At 32.3% G+C, this 25,468-nt stretch overlaps 1 protein-coding gene across 2 annotated transcripts in view; it reads left to right on the forward strand.

Moving 5' to 3' along the window:
- LOC110669440 (protein ENHANCED DISEASE RESISTANCE 2) overlaps positions 1-25,468 on the forward strand; it is a 47,038-nt gene that overhangs the window by 5,554 nt on the left and 16,016 nt on the right. For both annotated transcript variants that reach the window (XR_002497685.2, XM_021831113.2), the window contains exons 4-16: positions 709-774; positions 1,048-1,106; positions 1,930-2,006; positions 3,226-3,351; positions 4,577-4,611; positions 7,126-7,226; positions 15,986-16,081; positions 17,146-17,210; positions 17,746-17,817; positions 18,497-18,667; positions 19,988-20,187; positions 23,268-23,334; positions 23,991-24,166. Coding sequence is in view for 1 of the 2 variants with exons in the window: in XM_021831113.2 (XP_021686805.2) it covers positions 709-774; positions 1,048-1,106; positions 1,930-2,006; positions 3,226-3,351; positions 4,577-4,611; positions 7,126-7,226; positions 15,986-16,081; positions 17,146-17,210; positions 17,746-17,817; positions 18,497-18,667; positions 19,988-20,187; positions 23,268-23,334; positions 23,991-24,166 (1,311 nt within the window). In the remaining variant the exon portion in view is untranslated. The remainder of the gene's footprint in view (positions 1-708; positions 775-1,047; positions 1,107-1,929; positions 2,007-3,225; positions 3,352-4,576; positions 4,612-7,125; positions 7,227-15,985; positions 16,082-17,145; positions 17,211-17,745; positions 17,818-18,496; positions 18,668-19,987; positions 20,188-23,267; positions 23,335-23,990; positions 24,167-25,468) is intronic.

Genomic DNA, 25,468 nt, shown 5'->3' on the forward strand with positions numbered 1-25,468 from the left:
ATATCTGAACCAGTAGGATAGAACTGTATGCCATTGTGATTTAGTGCAAAATTGTGTGACACCTTGCAAATGACTGGGACTCTGGATTTGACTTGGAAGGATATCAGTGATTCTACTTTTGCCATCCATCTAGTATGTTCTCTCCTACACATAAGAATGGTTTGTGGAATAAACTATAAAGGCAATGAAGGAAGATAATATCCATGGCAGAAATTACAATTTAGATATGAGTTGCTCTTAGTGAGTGAAGACTCAGAGAGAGAGAGATAGAGAGAGAAATAGAAGCTGATTTGTTAAGAGGAAAGGACTCTTCTTTGAACAGGAAAAAAAATTGTTACAAAAAAAGGACCTTTATAAGTATTTGCACAAATGCCTGTCCTACTCATGTGCACTGTTTTATGCTCATATGCATTCATATTCTAATATCCTGGCTTTTAGATCATATATTAAATCTATGATTTGGATTGTATGTACCAACTACCAAGTATACAGAAATTTTTTTTTTAGGTTTTCCTGCATTCATATCCCTATCAGTTTTCTTGTTGAACAATTTTATATTTTTCCTTCCATTTCTGTTCTTGCTTTTTTTTTTTTTTTAATTTAGGGGAGGATAGCTTACCTACCTCTTCTAATTATTAATTTCTTCTTTTTCTATATGTAAATTCTTCATAAAAACAACTTATAACTAATTCCTTGTTTCTTTTCAAGATTGCTTGTGCTTCAGCTGGAGAAGCTCGGAAATGGATGGAGGCATTTGATCATGCAAAGCAACATGTAATAGGAATCCACTCGAATATTGTGAATAAAATGGTTTCATGTTGAATTTATATAGAAATGCATCATTTGATGTATTTTATCTTATTATTTTCTTCAATCCTGACATCCAACAGCTCTATGTGATTAGCTATTTTCAATAATATAGGCCGTCCTTTGTGTTAAAAATGGAACTTCATGTGTGTTTTAAAAATGTAGCACTTAATGGAGATTAATGTTTGATTTACCAAGTTTTTCTCATGTTTATCTCAGTAACATTCTTCTTTTTGACAGGCTGAATATGAGCTCTCAAGAGGAGGTAGTACCAGAAACAAGTTGAACAAGGAGACTGAGTATGTGCCAAACATGTGGATTCTATCTTATAAATAATTCATACTAGTTAAGTCTATCTGCTAAAAAGCTTTTCTTGGAAAACCATGTTAAACTATTATTTTGAGGATTTGGCAGAAGCAATCTGTGAAAACTAGGTAGATTTTGTTCTGTTAAAATTAAACAAAATATAAATTCTGCAAACTAACTTCAGGAAAAAATTTTTTGTTGTTGGAAAAGGTTTTCTGACCATTTTAACAGACTAAAGTGTCCAAGTGTTTTTTTTGTGTTGATAAAATTAAATTTCTTGTAATAATTTATGTAATAAAATTAATATCTTATTTTTGCTTAAAGAATTGTTCTTTTCATTAATTTTATTATTTGTCTTGGATTTGCTATGTTTTGTTCTTGATTCTTTTAATTAACAAATAGAGGTAATGGTTGATGTGGTTGGGGACAACCAAAATATGGCTTGGCGGTTGATGCTTTTATTCTCTATTCAAGAATATGGGTTTTAACACTTGTGAATTTGTGTTTATTTGAATTGGAAGCTGAGGCAACTAATCAGGTTCAGGCAAGTGTACAATACAATCTGTGGACAACCCATGGTCGCATTTGATTAATTTGTGCATTAGTTGACTATACTCTAAATCTGTGAAACTGGAGTTGGATGGAATTCTTCTCTTTACTTTTTCTTTTTTCTTTTTCCATCAATATTTTTTGGCGTAACTAAAAAGGCATATTATTACTTGTCTTCTATGTAGTTTATTTGTTTTTATGTGTGGCTTGACAAGTGAAATTCGGATGGACTTATAATTGTTTTCTATTTCATTATGTATTGGAAAGGATCAATCTAGAAGGACATCGGCCTAGAGTGAGGCGTTATGCACATGGATTAAAAAAGCTTATAAGAATAGGGCAAGGTGAGGTGGTATGCAGTATGCACCTGTCTTATTTTTTGGTGCTTGTAAGATAAAATCTTAAGAAATTTAGTCTATATTGTTCTTTTTTTTTTCATAAGAAATTTTGGATACTCATCAAACTAAGATGTAATAATTAGGAAAACATGAAAGGACAATGCTAAATGAAAATTCTAATCCCTATAAATACTTAAGTGTATATATATTGTATTTGCTATCCACTAATTAGAATATTGTAATTTGTAAGTTATTAGAGCTATTCTAATGATTTTATGAATTATTGAGGACTCTATGCCTAAAATTTTTTTAACACCGAGCCACTTTAAAATACTAATCATTTTATCATGTGCATTTTACGCGATATTTGATGATTTTTTAATGCGAGTAATGCTATGTTATAAAATAATATAAATATTTTTAAAATTGTATTTTTTTTGTAGTTTAATCATTTTTCTTTGCAGTATCAAAATAATATAATATCAAGTATCAACAATCAAACAAAGAGTGTGTGTGTGTGTGTGTATACATCTATAAGCATATGTATTTTCCAAATGGGCAATCAAATAGCGGATGGGATGGCTAATCAAGCGTTCTTTTTTACCAGTGGATATCTTTTATTTAGAATAGTCACTTAGAAAAACTAAAAAAAACATAGAATCCAACAACTAAGCCTTGCATACTTGATGAGTTAATTATTAATCCCCTAGGAAAAAAGGCTAAGCCAATTCTAAACTTTGTTGTTCTTAACTCCGTTAACCCACTTTCTTATAAGAAGTAGCTAGGGCTGTGTGATCATATATTTTCTTTTAACTATTAAATTATGTCTTTGTTAGGTGAATAAATTTCATTAGTTAGTTCAATAATATAAAAATGAGTTCTTTTTTGTCCTATCAAAAGTTTTCCCCTCCATGGTTCTTCTATGTAAATATAGATTATAAATTTATAAGTAGGTTTTTTTTAACAGAAAAATTCACCTAAATTATATATAATAATAACATAGAATATTAAGTAGCCTTATTTTGTGTTCGAATTATAATACTTCATTGTGCTTTTTCGTCCCTTCAAAAGTTTCCCCCTTCTGTGTACTTTTATATATAGTGTGGATAATGTGGATTTGTTATTTGTTAACTTGTAATACTATATGTCCTTGATTTAAAATACCTTTTCAACCAATTTATATATTGATGTTGCTAACTGTCTAGTTTTCTTTTATCTTTTATAGGTCCAGAGATGCTGTTGCGTCAAGCATCAGCTTTGCACACTACTGCCAAGTCAGATACATATTATGAGGGGGAGAATGGAGATGCAATTGAAGCACATGAATGGAAATGTGTTCGTATGATAAATGGTACTTAGTTGATTAATTGTAGCCTATCAATTTTCATTTCTCATTAGCATCCATATTCAATATCGTCTATATCTGTAGTCTTCAAAGCTCTTTCTTTCACCCTTTCTCACTTACGATTTATTTAAATAGAACAGTTTAACTTGTTGCTTCTGAAGATGTAGCCCTAAATTAAGTAGTGAAATGAATGAAACTGATCTATATAACTGGCCCCAATTAGTTTGGGACTAAATCTTAAGAGAGCTGAGTTTATATTGTGCCTGATCTTAATTTTGATAAATATCTTTTTAAAATTTGGATGTCTAATTCTCATAGGCCATTCTCATGATGGTGTCCACAAAGCTTTATTTGCTTTTGAGAAGAATGACTTTTTTGGGTTTAGTCATCCAAAAGATCCTGAACTTTACCATAGCCTATACTTTGGGAATGCCAATTTTAGCCTATACTTTTAACTATTGTGTTTAATCATGGCCAGGCACTACATCTAAAATTAACTTGTAGAAGGAAAAATTAAGCAAAATATGATTAAAAATTTAGTGACCGCTGACTATGGATAGAGTCTTTTTATTGGCATATATATTCTTCTACCATGGCTATATTAGAAGCAATTTACTTATAAATTAATGAATAATAGTTTTCAATTGCTTGGCTGTGATTTTACCTCATAAAATATGCACTATGATTGCAAATTGGGTAAAAGTTAATGGACTTTTTTGTGATTATCCTATGTTTTACTGTAGAGTATGTAATGCATTTTTGGTTGAGTTTGGAAGAAAAATATTATTATGTAAAATTTTGTTTCTTGGGTAAATTTATGTGAAAAACAACAGATAAGTCGCAAAAGGTTAGGTTGGGGCAGTTTGGCATTTAATCAATTATACATATATACACACACAAACAAACTTATTGATAACCACTCAGATGGTAGGTCAGTGAACTAGGAAAGAAGATTAAACTTCTTTTTGCATTGAGAAGTAGCATAAACTATAATGTATCCTTGCTCATAGCTGAGATTCTGTTTGTTTTTGATGCTTATTGGGCCTACAAGAACCTGCAATAAGTAACTTGTGATCACTTATCACCTAGATACTTTATTGTCATGTTGTTGTCTAGCACAATAACATGATAAGAAAAATTGCTATGGTCCTTTTGATATACGTATTAGTAATAGATGAGGGAAAGAAATAAATTTCACCTTTTAAATAATTTCTGTTCTGTTGGGTTTCAGGCGTTCGAATCTTTGAGGACGTGTCTGATTCCAAGGTATTTGTAATTATTTGTTTCATACTGTTATTAATATTGTAAGCATTGTGATGCTTGTGTCTAAAAAGAGAATAACCTGCTTCAGGAGATAATTCTTCTATGCATGCTAGTGTGCAAGATAAAGAGCTTTTGATTGGGTTAACATGGAGCATGCAAGTTGTTCAGATTGGGCGAATCCAATTACATTACCTTCTTTTTCTGATCAACTAGGAGCAACCTCACATATCAGAATAGAAAGCTAGCCGTTGATTGTATAGGTATAGGCTTGCTTTAGAGTACCATAGTTTTCTAATGGATGAATACCCATGGAGGGTGCACATTAGAGTTTGGAGTAGATAAGCAAGTGAATGATTCAATTCAACCAAGATCTTTTGCATCCAATGCCAAGAATGCCAATTTCCAAAATCTCTATCCAATCATGATAGAAAAATTTCCCCTTCTGCCACTTTAGGGCTTATATATATATATAAAGTTGTTTGGTGAACCAATTTTTTGGATAATATGTCATCGAGAAGTTCAAAGGAATCATATTGTGCATCATCAGTATCCATATAGTTATTGAAAGAACAGCAGCCACACAGATTTTCTCTATATCTTTATTTTCAGTAATGATTCAAATATATATATATATATTTTATAGAGAGCTGAGGTTAGTATGAACAGGAACTCTAAAAAGAAAAAAGTGCAATGTTGATCAAGGACCCTCTATTTGTGTAAATGTTTCAAGATTCCCTCCCCAGGAGAGGGGAAAAAAAGAGATGAATTTCTTGCTTGTAGAAGAGATAGGTTCTGCTTTCCAGTCTTAGCAGTCAGCACTAGTGAGAACGAGGAGTGCGGCATGGAAAATGTTATTCCTTTCATAATAAACTATTCCTCGGTTACACAAATTTAATGTTAAAATTGTGTGGGATAACAATTGCAATTTCATTGTGTCCTGATATTCCAATTCCTTTGTTTAGCAGGTTTTTATTAATAAAATTGCTGAAGTTGTATGATTCATGTGAGTTTATAAATATCTATTTGGATTTGAATATAGGCTATCCTATTTATTTTGCATCTTAACAAGCCATTTACCCAACTCATTATGGATTTCCAGTGAATAAATTTTGACAATTGTCCCTGAACTTATCTAGTTGTAACATTACAGTCCCTCAACTTAAAATTGTAACATAAAACTCCCATCAACTTTCAAATTTTGCACAATAAAATCCCTCTAACCTCCAATTACCTGTTTTTCAGTTAAACACTGACTTGGACAGTTTCAATATGGAACTTAGTCAGTATTTCTCTTTTCTCTCTCAAGTCGTGTAAATTGAATCCTTCTTCTCTCTATAGACAGAATAAATTTTCACATGTAGAGAGAATAATTTTACACTTTGCATAAGAGAGGAGAGAGAAATGTTGACTAAGCACCATACGGGAGTTATTCACATCAGTTTCTAACTGAAAAACTAGAAATTGAAAGTCAAAGAAATTTTACTGTGCAAAATTTAAAAGTTTAGGGGGTTTTATGTTACATTTTAAAATTGAAGAACTATAGTGTTACAGCTATATAAGTTCAAAGACAGTTGTTGAAATTTATTCGATTTCCAGTTTTCAAGAAATTGTTTGTGTGACTAGATGCAATTAAGTTGATGCAGTAATTCCTTATTTTTTGAAAAAAATCAAACAGCATAAAAAAACATGCAGTAAAACCAACAATTAGAAAAGTAACATAATTTAACCCAACAATAAGTATCCCCCTATATTCAAGCTAAATAGTACTTAAAGATACTGCTTTGAATATCCGTTAAATTAATCATTAAAAAAATATATGGAACAAACAAGAACCTTAAAACACAGTCTTCCAACATGATAAATTTGTACGAGTATACTTTTATTTATATGCTTGTGAATTTCTTTGTTTCTTTCCATGATTATCTGTGATGCTTGTATTTTCGGATAAATTTTGACAACTGTCCTTAAACTTATCTAGTTGTAACAGTACAGTTTCTCAATTTAAAAATGCAACATAAAACCCCATCAACTTTCAAATTTTACACAGTAAAATCCCTCTAACCTCTAATTACTAGTTTTTCAGTTAGACGTTGACCTGGACAGTTTTTCAGTATTTCTCTTTTCTCTCTCAAGCCATATGTAAATTGAATCATTTTTCTCTCTATAGACAGAATAATTTTTCATACTTAAAGAGAATAATTTTACACTTTGCATAAGAGAGGAGAGAGAAATGTTGACTAAGTGCTATGCTGGAGCTATTCATATAAGTTTCTAATTGAAAAATCAATAATTGAAAGTCAGAGGGATTTTAGTGTGCAAAATTTGAAAGTTTAGGGGGTTTTATGTTACATTTTAAAATTGAAGAACTGTAGTGTTACTACTATATAAGTTCATGGACAGTTGTTAAAATTTATCCATGTATTTCTGATATCATTTTCAATTGAACTAAAAGTGGAACTCTTATTCATTCCATGAAGAGCCTCAATTCCTTCTTTGATAAATTTGTAATATTTGTAGAATAATAGAGGTGTTCTCGTAAAGGCTGTTGGCGTTATTGATACCAGTGCTGATACCATTTTTGAAGTCATTTTAAGCATTGACCGGCATCAAAGATACGAGTAAGTTTCCTAGAGCTCTCTAACATGGTCATTACATTTTAAACTACTCTAGCTTCTTCTCATGCACATTTCACATGATCCATTGTGATTTTTAAGTCGTGAAAATATATATTTTTATAAATTCTACATTTATTATAGAGAAAAGTACAATTTAGTACCCTGATTAAGCATTTTGTCAACTTTTAGGCTGCGGTTATTTTCGTGACAAATGGGTACTTGTGGTTGTCATTGTTAGCAAAATCAGGACAAATCTCTAAGCATCGCCTAATTTTTAAAAATTTTTTAAAAATTTGTTATTTAAAAAAAAAAAAAACCCTATTTCCCCAAATGCCCAATGCCTCACCCATTCTCTGTTTCAAGAAAAATTCTTGGGCGGTAAATGGCAATGTTGTTAAAATTTGGAGCCACCGGAAACATAGTTTTACGGCATCATTTTCGTTTGGTAAAGTAAAAAGAAACCTCTATGAGAAAGTGATTGCTTTATTTAGGGATGTTCTATTTCTTTTAATTTTGTTTTTTGTTCTTTGCTTTGTTCTAAACTTAAAGAAAACTCAAAAACTCCCCCCACTCTGACTCTTCACTGTTCAAAATCTAGGAAACGACTTCTCTCAAGACACCACTAAATTCAACGTTAATTCTTCAAGTTTAATCAAAATTCCACAACACAAGACACTTTCAATCAAGCTAGAATCATCCAAATTTCAGAAGGAAACAAAAAGCCGCAAAAAAAGAGGAAATGATGAGAGAAAGTTTGTAGTTTTAACAGACAAAATCAGATTCTTGTTTTAGTATTCTTAAAGAACCAAAAGAAATAAAAATCTCTGCTGATAAAATCAGAATTCTGGATCACAAGAAGATGGAAGTTTTGGGATTTTGCAGATATGATCATTGGGCAAATTTTGGGTTTTCCTCTAGGTCTTGAATAGGAAACATTGGGATTTGAATTCTTAAAAATTTTAGAGATTTCTTGAACCTTGGATTGAAATCCATGAGGATATTTCATCAGGATAATTGATTTTGAAGTCTCGGTGCTCAAATCCATAGGGAAAATTGGGGGATAGTACAAAAAGAGAGAAATTTGGAGAGAATTCGGTTTCTTTGATTGATCGATGAAATAACAATGAATGGGGAATAGATGAAGAAGGGAAAAAGAAAGGGAGAATGTTGAAGTGGTAAGAGCAGAGGGTGGGGAGGGAGGTGTACAACTCTAAAAATTTTTTAGGGTTTTTATTTATTTTAATTTGTGTGTGGGGCCCACATACTGACATCAGATTTTTTTTTATAATAAAAAATGACACATTAGCAAAAAGAAGAAGGTGTTAGTGATTTTTCCTGATTTTGGTAATGGTTTCAACTAGAAATATCCATTTATCACTAAAAAACTACATCCCAAAAGTTGAAAAAAAAACGTAACCACACGGTACTAAATTGTACTTTTTCCTTTATTGTAATTAGTAATTCCATGATGAAATTATAATTTTCTAATATAGTTGTATTAAATCGGTTGGAGATTGTAGAAAGAGATGATTCTCATTGATTTCAATTAATCTGTACATGGGTATATATATACAATTGATTCCTATAATTGTATTCTACTAATTAGGAAGAAATCCTAAATAAGAAATCCTAAATAGGAATACAGAATACAGAATATACAGAGAAATAATATAGTGATTGACTTTCCATAATATAGTGATTGACTTTCCATAATACTCCCCCTCAAGTTGGAGCATAGATGTTAATCATGCCCAACTTGTTACAAATGTAGTCAATCCTAGCTCCATTCAGAACTTTTGTGAAAATATCTCCTAACTGCTCTCCAGTTTTGATGTGTCCTATTGAGATGATCTGTTGTTGAATCTTTTCACGAATAAAGTGACAATCAATCTCAATATGTTTGGTCTGCTCATGAAACACCGGATTAGAAGCAATATGAGGAGCAGCTTGATTATCACACCACAATTTCGCAGGCAGGGAGGTCTTAAAACCTGTCTCATCTAGTAATTGAAGTATCCACATTACCTCACATACTGATTATGCCATGGCTCTGTATTCGGATTCAGTACTAGATCGAGAAACTACACTCTGCTTCTTGCTTCTCCAAGACACCAAATTTCCTCTAATAAAAACGCAATATTCAGTAGTTGATCTCCTGTCAATCTTAGATCCAGCCCAGTCGGCGTCTGAAAAACATTTAACATTCAAATGCCCATGATTACCATATAGCAAACCTCTTCCTGGAGCGCCCTTCAGATAACACAAGATTTGTTCCAAGGCTTCCCAATGAGCAACAGTTGGGGAAGACATAAACTTACTTACCACACTAACGGCATAAGCAATGTCAGGACGAGTGACTGTAAGGTAGTTCAATTTTCCTACCAATCTCCTGTATCTCTCTGGATCTTCAAACAACTCACTATCCCACTACTTGATTTGTAAAGTTGGAGTCATTGGTGCGCTACAAGGCTTAGCACCTAATTTTCTTGTCTCTGTCAATAGATCGAGGACATATTTTCTTTGAGACAAGAAAATACCCTTCTTACTTCTCATAACTTCGATATCCAAGAAATACTTTAACAATCCCAACTCTTTGGTCTGAAACTGAGTTTGGAGGAAGGTTTTAAGAGATGAAATACCTGCAGAGTCACTCCCAGTGATGACAATGTCATCCACATAGACTACCAAGAGAATTAGACCAGCCTCAGATTGCCTATAAAATACTGAGTGATCACACTTACCCTTTTGCATACCAAATTCCTGTACTGCTTCACTGAATCTCCCAAACCATGCCCTAGGATTTTGTTTCAAGCCATAAAGAGACTTCTGAAGCCTACAAACTTTACCCAACTCCCCCTGAGCAACAAACCCAGGTGGTTGCTCCATATACACCTCCTCCTGAAGATCACCATGAAGGAAAGCATTCTTGATATCCAATTGATGCAGGGGCCAATCATATGTAGCTGCTAAAGAGATAAACAAACGAATAGAAGTAAGTTTAGCTACAGGAGAAAAAGTATCAGAGTAATCAACCTCATATGTCTGAGCATATCCTTTTGCTACAAGGCGTGCTTTTAACCTAGCCACAGAACCATCAGGATTTACCTTTACTGTAAATACCCATTTGCAACCAATAGCTTTCTTATCAGTGGGCAAGGGTAATAGTTTCCATGTACCATTAACATCTAAAGCCTCCATTTCCTCTTTCATAGCATCACACCAGCCAGGATGAGACAATGCATCATCAACAGTATTAGGGATAGGAACAGAGTCTAAAGAAGTAACAAAACACCGAGAACAAGAAGACAATTGATTATAAGAAACAAAAGAAGAGATAGGGTAAGTACATGAACGTTTACCTTTACGAAGAGCAATGGATAAGTCTAGATCAGAATCATGGTCAGTATGAGGTACAGGATCTCTCAACGAAGTAGCTAGTGGAGGATCTGAGTCAGGAATCTCCAATCTCCTGGAATAAACATGAACAACGGGAGGTCGAGTAGGTCTAGAGACAGAAGGAACAGGCTGTGGGAGAGGACTAGACATTGGTTGGACAGTATATATTAACAGATCATTCTTCTCCCCCTAACTCTCATACACAGATGATGGAGGAAAAAATGGAGTGGACTAAAAAATGTGACATCTACAGAAACAAGATAACGATTAAGAGTAGGAGAGAAACAACGGTACCCTTTTTGGAGCCGGGAGTACCCAAGGAAGACACATTTGAGAGATTTTGGATTCAATTTAGCAACCTGTGGACGAACATCACGCACAAAACAGGTACAACAAAAAATACGGGGTTTAATAGGGAACAAAGATTTTGTAGGAAACAAAGTAGTATAAGGAATATCCCCATTAAGGACAGAAGACGGCATACGATTGATAAAAAAACATGCCGTAGAAACTGCATCCGCCCAAAAGTGTTTAGGTACTTTCATCTGAAAAAGAAGAGCACGAGTTACCTCAAGAAGATGACGATTTTTTCTTTCGGCCACGCCATTTTGGGATGGGGTATCCACACAGGAAGACTGATGAAGAATGCCATTTTGTGTCATATAAGGCTGAAATTGTGCTGAAAAGTATTCTTTGGCATTGTCACTTCTTAATATGCGCACAGAAATATTAAATTGAGTTTTGATTTCATTATAAAAGGCACAAAAAATAGAAAATAACTCAGAACGATTCTTCATTAAATATAACCAGGTAACACGAGAGTAATCATCAACAAAAGTAACAAAATAACGAAATTCAGTTTTAGATGTAACAGAACAAGGACCTCAAACATCATAATGAAATAACTCGAAAGGGGATGAAGCTCGTTTGTTGACTTTAGACACAGAAGGCAAACGATGATGTTTTGCAAACTGACACGACTCACATTCTAGTACTGATAAAGACTGAAATTGAGGACACAGCTTCTTCATGGTAGACAAAGAAGGATGACCCAATCTACAATGAGCTTCAAGAGGTGTTAAGGTACTGGAGCAAACAAGCGACCGCGGTACATGATTTTCCAAAATGTAGAGACCACCTGACTCACGTCCTCTACCAATAATCTGCTTCGTCGTAAGATTATGAAACAAACACTGGTCAGGAAAAAAGGAAACAGAACAATTTAAGGTACGAGTAAGTTTGCTAACAGAAAGTAGATTAAAAGAGAATTTTGGTAGACACAAAACAGAAGACAAAGAAATTGACGAAGCCGAGTTCGCAGTTCCAGAACCCATGACACAAGAAGTATAACCATCAGCTAAAGTAACAGTAGAGGAAGTGAGATTAGACTGAAAAGCAGATAGAAGACTAGAATTACCTGTCATGTGATTTGTCGCACCAGAATCAATAACCCATTTGGATGAAGAAGACACAAGGCATGTAGTGGATTTACCTGACTCAGCGATCGCAGTGACAGGGGAACTAGTAGGCTTTAGAGATGCATGATACTGGGAAAATTGTGCAAATCCTCTGCAGATACCAAAATAGTTTTCTCAGAGGAAGATGCTGTGGAATTCTCTGCTGCCATATTTGCCATCTGTGATCGCTGATTTTTCCTCTGAAGTTGCGGACAATTATATTTTATATGGCCAGGCTCATGGCAATAATAACAAATGACTCATCTTGAGTCCTGATTAGAACTAGCCTCTCCATTACGCTGATTACTTCTGTTGCCTGTAATTCCTCCTCTACTTCCTCTTCTATTACCCTGTTGTCCATTTGGATTACGGCTAATAAGAGCACTACTGGCAGGCTGTGAAGATTGAGTACTCTCTGTACGAAGGACCCGTGTGAATGTTTCATGCAAAGAGGAAATCTCAGGACTGGAGAGAATCTGAGATTTAGCAGTCTCATACTCTGAAGGAAGGCCTGCAAGAAAACTCATAACAGCCAGTTGCTCCCGTTGGGCCTGCTGAACTTTCACATCAGGACTAAAAGGCAACAATACATTAAGTTTCTCATATACCCGTTTAAAATCCATAAAATAAGCCGTAAGAGACTTATCCTTTTTCTCAGCACGGTAGAATCCCTTACAAACATCATAAATACGGGAGATATTTCCTTTACCAGAATACAAAAAATCTAAGTAATCCATCAATTTCTTAACAAATTCACATTGATTAATTAAACTAATTACCTCACTATGAATCGAGTTCCGAAGCTGCAAAAACAAACGAGCATCCTCCCTTAGCCAAGTTTGTCGTGTATCATCAGTGGGTGAATCTTTAGTAAGGTCATCATCCTTATCAATGCTACGCAAATAGACCCTAATAGTCTTACTCCACTCCAGGTAATTCGAACTATTAAGTTTGTGTTCCGTGATCTTAGTCATCACCGGAATCACATCAGAAATAACATTTTTATTGTCTGCCATTTGTTGAGACAAAAAAAAACTAATCGAAACACTAATCCAAAGTGCTTATAGCAGCAAAATAACCCAAAATCACAAATCAAGCAAATACCGAAATAGGATCTGAGAGTCAAACCTCAGAAGTCCTTTAATGTTATACTGGATCAAGCAACAGCACACAGTGGTGGAATGAGGTGGTTGAGGCGACGCCGGCGATGTTGATCGGGGTTGAAACGGCCTGTCGGCGGCCAAGGTCTCTCCTGAGCTGGGTAGTGAGAACAAATAGTCACCCTAGATTGATGACCTGCTCTGATACCATGTAGAAAGAGATGATTCTCATTGATTTCAATTAATCTGTGCATGGGTATATATATACAATTGATTCCTATAATTGTGTTCTACTAATTAGGAAGAAATCATAAATAAGAAATCCTAAATAGGAATACAGAATACAGAATATACAGAGAAATAATATAGTGATTGACTTTTCATAACAGAGTGATTGACTTTCCATAATAGAGATGATTGATATATATTGGTGCACCAATTTTTTATTTATTTGCAGTGTTTGTTATTTTAAGATGATAATTTTTTTATATATATTTGGTATAAGGTGCTATTTGTTTGTGGTGAGATGATACCAAGAAAATAAACATATAATGAAAAAAGTTGTTGATTGATACAATAAAAGGAAGAAAAAGAAAAATAAGATCAATAAACGCGCCAAAAGCAAAAGAGTGCGTTGCAGTTGTGAGTGGTAAATAGTATTCAATTCACCTTGACTTGAACTATTGGTCTTGACTGTTTTCTAATCACCATAGTCTTAATTCTTTTGCATTTCAACCTGTACCCATACAAAATAGCCCTACTATTAGAATGCTGGCTATGATGAGTATTGTGATTGAGTGAATTAGTGTTGTGATTGTGTGCTGTGTTTATGCCTGTAAATGTGCGTATAAATGTGTTGTAATTGTAACATACCATTTGTAGTTTGTGTAATAGTATATATACCTAGAGGCTGCAGGAAATGATCAAGCAAATTTTCTCTCACACTCTCTTTTCGTTTCTTCTTCTTTTTCTACACCTACTAACTACAAATCAAATAAATGCCAAATACGATGTACAAAAGGTTGGATTTTTTTTTTTGTTAATTAGGTCTTTTATCCCAAAAATAAAATAATTATTAATTCTTCCATGTCACCTTGCCACATTTAATGGGGCGCACACCTTTGGGAACCCACCGACACGATGGTTAAAATTGAAACCAATCTTAAACGTTATAATTTTTTTTTGTCATTTGCCCTAGAAAATTTTATACTAGTTTTTAACATCTAATTCCTGTGATTGGATTCCTAATTACTTTTAATATATCAAAGCGCAAAACACCTATCACATGACCATGTTTCAATAGAAAATTTGAAAAAAAAAAAAAAAGAAGAATTAACAGAAATAGATAGAAGAAACTTAGATGGCCTAACAAGGTACTAATTGTGTACAAAAGAACTATGAAACAGTTTTGGGTTTAAGGCAAATATGTTACATTTTTGAGATAAGGAAACAAGAAGAACAATAAAGGCAAAAAAGACACAGTGAATATGTCTCCAAGAATGCATAGTAAATAATGACAAAATAAATTGACCTTTATGCAAATTATCAATTTTATCCAATCCTTTAATATTATTAATTTTACTATTAGCCGTTAGGATTGGTGTCAATTCTTGCATTCAATTTAAAAAAAAAAATTATTGTTGAGTTATATATATATATATATATATATATATATATATATATATATAGTTGTAGTGACAATTTAGAACTCTCACTCGGTCATTCCTTCCCCACCACGCCCTCTTTGTTGCATGTGTTCAAGAGTAAAGGACAAAATGCACCCTGAAAGCTTACCTCAAATCCATGCGCATGTAAGATCAGTTTATTTCATGATTACTATCATTTGCAAATCTAACTGAGATTTCACATAGATTTTTAATGATCTCATATCCATAGGAATTCTTCCAGTGAAGAAATTTTGAAAGTGAAGAAATTTTGGAATGAAAGATAGGGTGAGAGAGAAGGGGAGGGAGACTGAGCATGGAAGGAGTATAAGGGGGAGAGAAGGGAAGCAACTAAATTGTCATTTTGGCTTAAAATTAATATTTATTTGACCCAGTAGTTAAATATATATATATATATATATATATATATATATTAAATTGGTTGCTAAAGTTGAAGCGAATCCTAAAGGTTGAGGTTAGAATTGATAAGTTTAAAATTTTAATTCAAGCAAAGGTGATGGTGTTTTTTTTTTTTTTTTCTTCCTTTTATCATTATTCTTTAGGCCTTTACTTTACAATAAAATTTCCATTCAATTTTAGTAACTCTTTATCTCATAAAACATTATTTGCTAGAAACATGGCAGAGTAGCGTTATGAATTTGATTCCACGTGTTTAGAAATATTAACTTTTGATATATATATATATATATATATATTAAATTGGTTGCTAAAGTTGAAGCGAATCCTAAAGGTTGAGGTTAGAATTGATAAGTTTAAAATTTTAATTCATGCAAAGGTGATGGTGTTTTTTTTTTTTTTTTTTTTCTTCCTTTTATCATTATTCTTTAGGCCTTTACTTTACAATAAAATTTCCATTCAATTTTAGTAACTCTTTATCTCATAAAACATTATTTGCTAGAAACATGGCAGAGTAGTGTTATGAATTTGATTCCACGTGTTTAGAAATATTAACTTTTGAGTTTAATTTAGCAGTATGATATATTAAATAGTCCTCCTTTGTCAATTCTTTAATATTCGATTATACTTTTGTGTCTTTTGAAAACTTTCCTCTTTAGATGTCATAAATAAATATTTCTTTACATTTGACTTGTTAAATGAAAATTAAAAAAAAAAAATCTTTACAGGTGGGATACTTTGGCAGGTGACTTGGAGCTGTTAGCTTCTTATGATGGACACTATGATGTTGTCTATGGGACATATGATCCAAAATATCTTACTTGGTAATGTTGATAGGCAAGAATGACCAGTTCTTTATTTTTATGGTATGCCTTTTAGTTGTTGGTGTTTTTGTGCTTTGCTGCCTAAGTTGGTATTACTTTCTGTTTGATTTGGTTGACTTTAAAGTGTAACTACATTTAAGTTAGTGGAGATGCATTGTTACTTTATTTCCACTTTTATTTTGATGGCCAAACTCCTAGTAAAATATCAAAATGTACCTTTTTTTTATTTGAGTTCCTATGATGAACAGCAAGTTGGGGGTTACAATTAGGCTTTGGATTATGAAAGTCTTTAGTTTTAATGAGAAGCTGTAGGTAGTTGAATAGTTTTGAAATTATAATGGGAGTTAATGTGTAAAACCTAAAATGATTGAGGCTCTTGATATCTGGAGGAAAAAAAAAAAAGAAAATTTTTGAATTATTCATGAAAGTGTTCTGCTTTCCTACAAATACATGAAACTTCCTTGGTTCAAATCTGTTATATGTTGTCTACCAACAAATTTCATTACAGCACTTCAATTGGTGGTACTTAGATCCTTATTATTTTCATTTTCATCTGGAATCTGGATATAAATGTGTAACTCATCAATAAATGAAAGGATAAGGGGAAAAAAAAAAAAGTTTTGGTTAAACACTGATACCCCTACTTGCTAGAATGCTGCTCAGCCTCATGTGTTGTCTCCAAAGTAACAATCTTGTGATAATTGTGCACGTTGTACCATCATTATACCCAATGCAAAAATGGTCAAGCAAATGTGCTAGCCTGTTTGGACAGGTAATGTGCTTCAAATAATCATTATGTATCACTAATTCACTATATGTATCCTTCAATTGCCCATACCATTACTAGCTTTTGCATATTATAGCTTTCTTTTTACTTTGTTTTTGTCATCATTGTTTAAAGCTTAAATGTATGAAAACTTTCCCTGTGTGTCATGTTTTAGGTTTCTTGAAGATCACAAGGCATCCGTTATTGAATCCTTACTACAATGAAATTGACTTTAACTTCAGCTTGTTCCTATCCTATGTCATTTTTCTTTTCACTTGACTGACAATGTCTTTCTCAGGTGGCAATCCAGAAGAGATTTTCTCTTCTCAAGGCAATGGTTTAGCAGCCAGGATGGAACATATAGTAAGCAAACATCATTATATTGCTTAATTTATGATTACTTCTTAACATCAAGTTACATGCAATGCAATATCCTGTGAACCTTTTGACGCTAGGTGGATTAGCTTCTGTCTTCTCAGTGTCAGCACCACATATACTTTTTGTGCCAAACTTTCTGTTGCTGAAAGACAGCTATGGTAGTACTGATCCTATTACAGTGGCATAAAATACTTGGATCATTTGCAATGGTGCTTGGTTGAAGTTGGTTTTGAAGACTTGGACAGTCTGTGGGACTGTAACCTTGGCCCATAGAGGCGCCACTGATGTATACCAAACATCAGCATAGATTAATTTGCTCACACGTGTCACTACATGTATGCAGAGGAACAGCCCACATTACAATTGCAATTCAATTGGGCAACATAGTATTTAGTTGTGTGTCTGTTATCTCATCAATTTTTTTTTGGCCAATATTTTTTTATACTTCTCTGTGGATTATTTCAAGGATTAAATTTGCCACCTATGTGGTTAGCTGATGCACATTCATTTATTTCTCCAGCCATCTTGCAATTTCCAGCTGTACATAAGACACGACCTCCTAGATCTGGATATCGACGTACAAAAATCAACCGTAAGAAGATTCATTTTCTGAACTGGAAAATTTCTTGAATATTAAAAGCATTTATTATGTCCTTAATGCTTACTGCTGCACAATTTATATACCCTTTTTTAAAAAGCAAGGAAAATATTATTAAAAGATTAAAAGAGTGAGGGTTAGAAAACCACTCACAGAACACTAGAACAAAGAAAACCTAATCAAAACAACCAAAATCTCTCTGCTAAAACAAACAGCTAAACTACCAAGAGAAGAGTTCTGAAGAAATCAAAGAAGTTAAAAAATAATGGGATACACTATGACATATTTGGCTGGAAATAGGATTTAAATGTTTAAACCTGGCTCTAAATTCCTAATTAAAATGGTACTTGAAAAGCTTGCGTATCACTTATTTCTCTCTCCAGTTTTCTCCTATAAACTTTTTTGGGATTATGGGTCCATTTTTCAAATGTTTGATGTGGATAATTCAATTATGTTGCTAGCATGGGTGTTTATACTGTCTTGATGCATGTTTATATGTGTGCATAAAGAATCTTCTTTGTATTGATCATCTCTGATTTCAGTTTATTAGATATCAATTTTGAATGTTTTATTCGCATGGTGAAAATCAATTATCTGCTTGATATTGAAAGCTCTCCATTAAATGCATGATATTTTACTTACTGACTTTTTTTTTTGTGATTTTGACCTGTAGCTTCTACTTGGGAGATTAGAAATTTAAACACACCCTTGGATTCAAATACTATGAGATGTATTGTGACACGAACGTTAGAGATACATCATGCAGGATGGTGTAGATGGAAGAGAAATCGCTGCTCAAAGTTTGAAAAGACTCTTCCTTACGCATTGTTGTCCCAAGTGGCAGGTTAAGTAAAGTATTTATTATCCCTTTTTTTGTACATTACGTGAAGCTTTTCTACGGGCTGAAACATTAAATATTGGTTGCCTTTGAGACCATCAAATGTATATTATTTGATCCAAATGAGGTTGGTGATCTGTTTCAGAAGTTTTTATTAGTTTATCAGAATTTTGGACACTTGCCGGGGAGTGTATCAGCCAAGCAACTTTCTGGGTCTTAGGACCACAATTTCTACAAAAACTAATCTGATATTTGCAGCCCATTTGCCATTTATCACTTGATTTTGCGTTATACATTGTATAAAATAGTTGTCAAGTTAAGGAAAATTACATTTTCGTTTGGAGCTTCTGTTGTGGTGTACTGGTGTTATCTTGTCTGACAAAATATCTGGGAAGCCTCATGCACAGGCACCCTTTACCTTTTGATAAAATTTGCTTTTTGAACCTTATTGGTATTATTCCTTAACAAGGACTCTGTTTGTATTGCATAAATAATTTGTGGAGAACTTTTCTGAGAAAATGAATTACCTGTCATTTGGTTTTAATAATTTAAATTATTTGGTAATTATTTTCTAGTGTTTGGAGTACTTTGGAAAAATTAATTTCCTTTCAATGAAAAAGACAAATGAGAATGTGAACCTCTAGAGCTTTTTTTTTTTTTAATTTTTGTATTTAGGGTGGTTGACAAGGTCAACGATAACTAATGATAGCTGATAGTAGTTAGAGGTGGACTTGGGTGTATATATCTATGTGTTTCTTCGCTAGGAATTTTTTCCTTTTTCCTTTATATGTTTATGAAAGTTTGGCAAATAATTTTCCCTTTGTTACAATAAACCATTTTCTATGAGAACATCTTAGCTTTCCCTTTACCAAGGAAAACATTGTCTGTTAAAAATTTTCCCGGGCACATTGAAACACTGGAAATGCTTTCTAGTAACATTTTTTTGCTAAACAATTGCAGTCTTGGTGGTGGAATCATATGTATTTGTGGTTTTGTTTGGACTGATTGGGCCTGCCTGCCAACATATTCCTTACTATAAATTACTTTTTAAGCTTGTTTTCTAAATTTAGAAAGTATTGCCTTGAGAATGGAAAATGGAGGAGAAGAATATAGTCATGTTGTTTGTAGATGGCTTGTGATGATGACCATTTAACTAGAAGAATAACATGCTTTTATATTACTGTTCATTCTCAGGGAAAATAAGAATTTTGAATATGAAAATCTGGATGTGATTTTTAGGCACATTTTCAAGAATTACTATATTTCTTCTACATGACATTCTTTAAATCCTATGAAGTTGTTTATTCTTGGTTTATTGTCAATCAGGTTTGAAGGAATATATTAGAGCGAATCCAGCTTTGGAATCTAAATATGCCACTATTGTTGTCCATTCCAAAGATTTTGATGATTCAGTCTCTAGTAGTGAATATGATGATGCAGAAGTAAAGGATGAGTTCTATGATGCGATTTCTGCTGATTCATCATCATCTGAAGGGAGTGATGATGAAGATCATCTAAAGAATGAGGTTGTTCTCTTTTATTTATCCTTTTATTTTTCTTTGCCTTGTTGGCATTTGAAAATAAGTACTATTAGGTTAGTAAACCTCTGTTGTGCCTTGTGAATTTCTTGTATAAAATCTAGAGTGCTGGCAGTGGCAAAGGGAAGGGGAAAATGGGAGCATTGGCCCCCAAACACTTGTAAAAAATCTTTAGTATGTGTATTGGAGTGAAGGGAAGAGAAACAATGACTTGAATAGATGTAGCAAATTTTAATTTTTTGTTAATTGGCCCCTCAAATTTTCTATTAAACTTTAATAGTTTATAATTTATTATGATTTAAGTTGAAGCATTATAATTATTTGATTGTCATTAAATAAGTACAAAAGTTGAATTAAAAATTAATTATTTAAACTTTTATATTTTCAAATTAAAATTCAATTGGTAGTTGTTATTTGAAAGTTAAATACAAGTCAATGTAGTAATTCCCTATTACACCATCCCAAATCAAATGGGATTTCTTAATTTAGATTTTTTTCCCTCTCTCATCCTATAGGTATAATACAATTTTTTTCCTTTGTCTCTGCTTTCATTTAAATCGTCTCTCCTTCATGCCGTTCAAACTAAAAATTTACCTTGTATCTATACAAGTATACAAAGCTAGTGGTGTTAACTAATATAAATTTTGGATTGATCAACTTAAATGTACATTTATCTTTGTCTTACATTTGCTATTAAGTTGTTAATTACTTATTTTGTTGTTTTACTCTAATTTTTCATGTCTTTTTAATTTGGGCAAAAGGTGCTTGTTATTATTTTTTTTTTTAAATTTATACGATTATGCTATCTAGTCTAACTATTTGGAGTTTATGTTAATGATTTTGCTTTTGATATGTAAATTTTATGTGTAAATTTTATGTTAGGATTTGGTATAATACTGCATGAGGGTGAAGCTTTTAGAAAGTAGCAATAGATATAATAGGCACTTCCAAAGGTAGAGGACCACGCCTATAAGAGTTTTAGTGGTGGGGCAAGGAGGTTCAAAAAGCTATTAAGATCGAAAGATAATGGTATTGAAATTTACCTATAACAAAACATGGGGATGCCTTTGAGAACTATAAGTTGGCAAGGAGATAAGCTAAGGAAGCGGTTAGTGAGGCAAGGAGAGTTTTTTATCTACTTTTTAATGTGAGTCATGGGGATTACTTTACAAACTTTAATCTTTCTCTGACAAAGAATAACCTTAACTACACTCTTAAAATCAAGTTTGTTGAAATTAAAGCGGCCATGAAGAATCTAAAGATAGGGAGAGCTTATGGCTAGATGTTATCCCTATAGAAGTATGGAAGTGCCTTGGGAGGTTATTGTAGCTTGGCTTACCAAGCTATTCAATGGCATATAAAATCTGGAAAGATGCCAAATGAGTGAAGGAGTAGCACTTTGGTTCTTATCTTTAAGAAGAAAAGAGACATCAAAAGTTGTACAAACCTCTGGGGCATCAAATTGATGAGTTACATAATGAAGCTATAGGAAAGAGTAACATTACTGAGGTATTAGAAGGCCAATTTGGCTTTATACTTGGTAGATACAACAAAGCTTGGTAGATCTACAACAAAGCAAGAATATTAATGAAAATTTATAGGGAGAGGAAGAAGTATCTCCACATAGTATTGCTCATTGACCTAGAAAAGGCATATGATAAAGTATTAGGAGAAGTTATTTGGTGGGTTCTAAATAATAAAGTAGTCAATCTCTAATATTAAACGTCATTAAGAACATGTATGAGTGGGTGATTACAATGTAGAAACAATGGGAGGGGATACAAACGAGTTCAACATAATAGTGTGTTTACGTTAAGGATTATCTTTGAGTCCATACCTATTTTGCCTTAGTTATAGATGAGCTAACCATCCGTATTGTCCCATGGTTCATTTTATTTGCAGATAATATTGTCTTAGTGGATAAAATTAGTCAATGAGTTAATCAAAAGTTAGAATTGTGGATAAACACTTTTGAGAGTAAGGGTTTTAGGTGAAGTAGAAGTAAGATGTAAAATATATGCATTGCAAATTTAGTTCTCATGAAAGGAATGGAAGGGAGGTTCAATTGGATGGGATATTAGTGCCAAAATGCGACCAATTCAAGTATTTAAGTTCTATCTTCCAAAAGAACGAAGTAATAGATGAGAATGTAACTCATAGAATTAAAATGGAATAAAGGAGTGTGATGGATGTGTTATGCAATAGTAAAATCCTTTACAAAGCAAAAGTTTTATCGAACTAAAGTCATGATGTATAGGAGTGAATGTTGGGCATGTAAAGTACAACATATCTATAAGATGAGCGTGGTAGATGTGGATGTTAAGATTGATATCTAGTATTACGATAATGGATAAGATCAGGACTAACCACATTTGCCCGATAGTACATGTAGAACAAATCAAGGATAAAATGAGACAGTATCAATTAAGATGGTTTGGTCATGCCCACCGTAAATAATCAAATGTTTTAGCACAAAAATGTGATAAATTAGTGATGGGAAGTGGGAAGAGAAAAATAGGGAGGCCTACAATGACGTGGAAAGGAGTAGTGTTAAAAATTTACAATTTTTGAATATTGATATGGAATTGGTCTTAAATAGAGCTAAATAATAAAAAAGGATCCATATAGCGAGTCAAACTAGTTTGTTATTAAAGTTTAGTTGTTGTTATTGTTAAATAATGAAATTTATATTTTAAAGTTTTATAATAATGGAAACTATATCATGTAATACCTATTATAAAAATTTTGTTATAATTTTTTTGAACTAGTAAAAAATTCTTATTCTTTGATATTATGTGTTGTCTTTATTTTCTATGTATTTTATGCACTATATATATATATATATATATATATATATATATATATATATTAGAGTTTGTAATATGAATAAATGTTTTGTTGATGTATTATTGTTGGCTTGGCCCCTGCAATAAAATTTTTTGGCCTTCGCCCCTAGTACTGGTGTCTGAATCAACACCCTTTTTTGTGGTATCTGATTGAATTCATCTCTTTTATTTATGGAAAACAAAATAAATCCATCCATTGAAAACTGTTGCATTATGTAACAGGAAAAGATAGTGAAATTGAAGAATGTTTCATGGGCCATCACAAGCTTGGCTTTGAGGCGAACTTCAGGTCTTTTCTCGCCTTGATACATGTAATTCAATCAATCATTATTTATGTAATGGCATATTAATATCTTTAATTGTCTTGTGATACCATTTGTTTTGCATTGGTTTTTTGGTGTTCTAATGTTATTAAGGGTTCAAGCCAAAGAAGTAGCCTCAAAGGTAGGGGGAATGTTGCATACATTGAACCCTCTACAAATCTTGTGAAGTGGGAAGTCTTGTACACTAGGACACCCATTTTTATTAGATAAAATTTTTGTTGATAAAGTATAAGTAAAGCACAAACTTTGAGGAGTAAAAATTGTATATTTGCATTTGGTCATATGTTTTGCCTTTTCTTTGTTGACATGCTTTGAGAATCAATGTGGTTTACAAAAAATGAATGCTTATGCATGGATAGGTCGTTAATGATAAATCTATTGACCTGTAACATCCAAAATTATAGGTTTATTGTTGTAGTCATTCCTAGAAAGGGAAACCTCTTGCCACTACGACTATATCAATTAATGAGAGTTAATGGCCACTATTGATAACTTTGAATAAGTAGCAATAGTTGACAAAACATTTACAGTTTTCTATTTATTGGCTGTTAGACTAAATAATATTACATTGTTATTTCCTTTTCCACCATCTAGTTTCTGTACTAAATTATTGTGGATGCAGTTCTGGATGTAAATAAGGAATTGGATCCTTGTGAAACTCTAATGGATATTGATCTAAGCCAATTCCATGGCTCCCTACCCAAAGGGAAGGATGAGAAGGACTCAAATTGTTGGACCTCTCCAAGTGGCATGGGATTTATGATTAGAGGAAAGACTTACCTAAAGGATAACTCTAAGGTTTGTTTTTCTTTCTAAAACATTATTTATGGTACTTTATGTATCACATAGCTCCAAGGTGTGGTTCTCTTAAATTCATTTGTTTATGGTACAATCAGTATCTTATTGCAATACCAAAATGAAATATCTTGCTCCTTATTTTGTTATGGTACACTGAAAAATGTACTGCAATTGCATTTTTAACTTGTGCTTTATATACAACACCAATTACTATTCCAAACTAGTCCAAACTAGTTAGAGCTGGCTATATAGATCTTTTTTCACCATTTAGCTATATTTGAGATTAGTTCTACATTAATATTAAATTTTTTTTAAATTACTTCCTCCATGAGGTTAATTGCATCAACCGTCTCTTAATTTAGGTAGTTGTTTCATTTCAGTCACTCAACTTAAATATGTAAAAATAAAATCCCTTAGCTTTAGTTTTGTTTCAGAAAATGTTCCCATGACTTGCAATAACAAGTTTTCAAGTAAAAAATGAAAAACTACTATTTTATCCGTTTCCCAAAAATAAAATCACCATTTTATCACCTTACTCTTTTCTTTTTCCCTTCTCTTTCACATTATTAATTTCTTATGGTCGAATTAATTGCTACTTATGTATCAATAAAATTATTTTATTTTTAATAAATTATTATTTATTAAATTTATTAATAAAATTATTTATTAATTTATATTTTTTATTTGTTATTAATTTTTATTAAACTTTAATTGAGTTCATTAATAAATAATTCTATTTGCCCCTTTAATTTTAGAACACTATTTTCTAAAATTCTTTTGTCAATTAAAAAATTTAATTCAAGTGCCAATTAATTTACTTGGCCAATTTAATTTTAAAAAATAATTTTCTAAAATATAATTTGATTTAAACAATTAAATTCAAGTCTCAATTTAACTAGGACTATAATTACAATTTCAGTTTGTTTTAAAACAAAATAAATTAATATTTAAACTTTAATGGCAGTCATATAATTAAACCATAATGGCAAATCCATAAATAATCTGAATTAGGGTTTAGGGTTTGCCATTATGTTTTAACTACATAATTTCCATTAATATTTAAATTTAATTTATTTTGTTTTAAAACAAACTAAAATTGTAATTATAGTCCTTGTTAAATTGAGACTTGAATTTAATTGTTTAGTTCAAATTATTCTTTAGAAAAAAAATTTTAAACTAAAAAGAGCAAATAAATTAATTGGGGCTTGAATTAAAATATTCAATTGAAATTAAATTTTAGAAAATAGTGTTTTAAAATTGAAGGGCAAATAGAATTATTTATTGATGAACTCAATTAAAGTT

This window comes from Hevea brasiliensis, chromosome 17 (assembly GCF_030052815.1).
Source record: "Hevea brasiliensis isolate MT/VB/25A 57/8 chromosome 17, ASM3005281v1, whole genome shotgun sequence".
Classification (NCBI taxonomy): domain Eukaryota; kingdom Viridiplantae; phylum Streptophyta; class Magnoliopsida; order Malpighiales; family Euphorbiaceae; genus Hevea; species Hevea brasiliensis.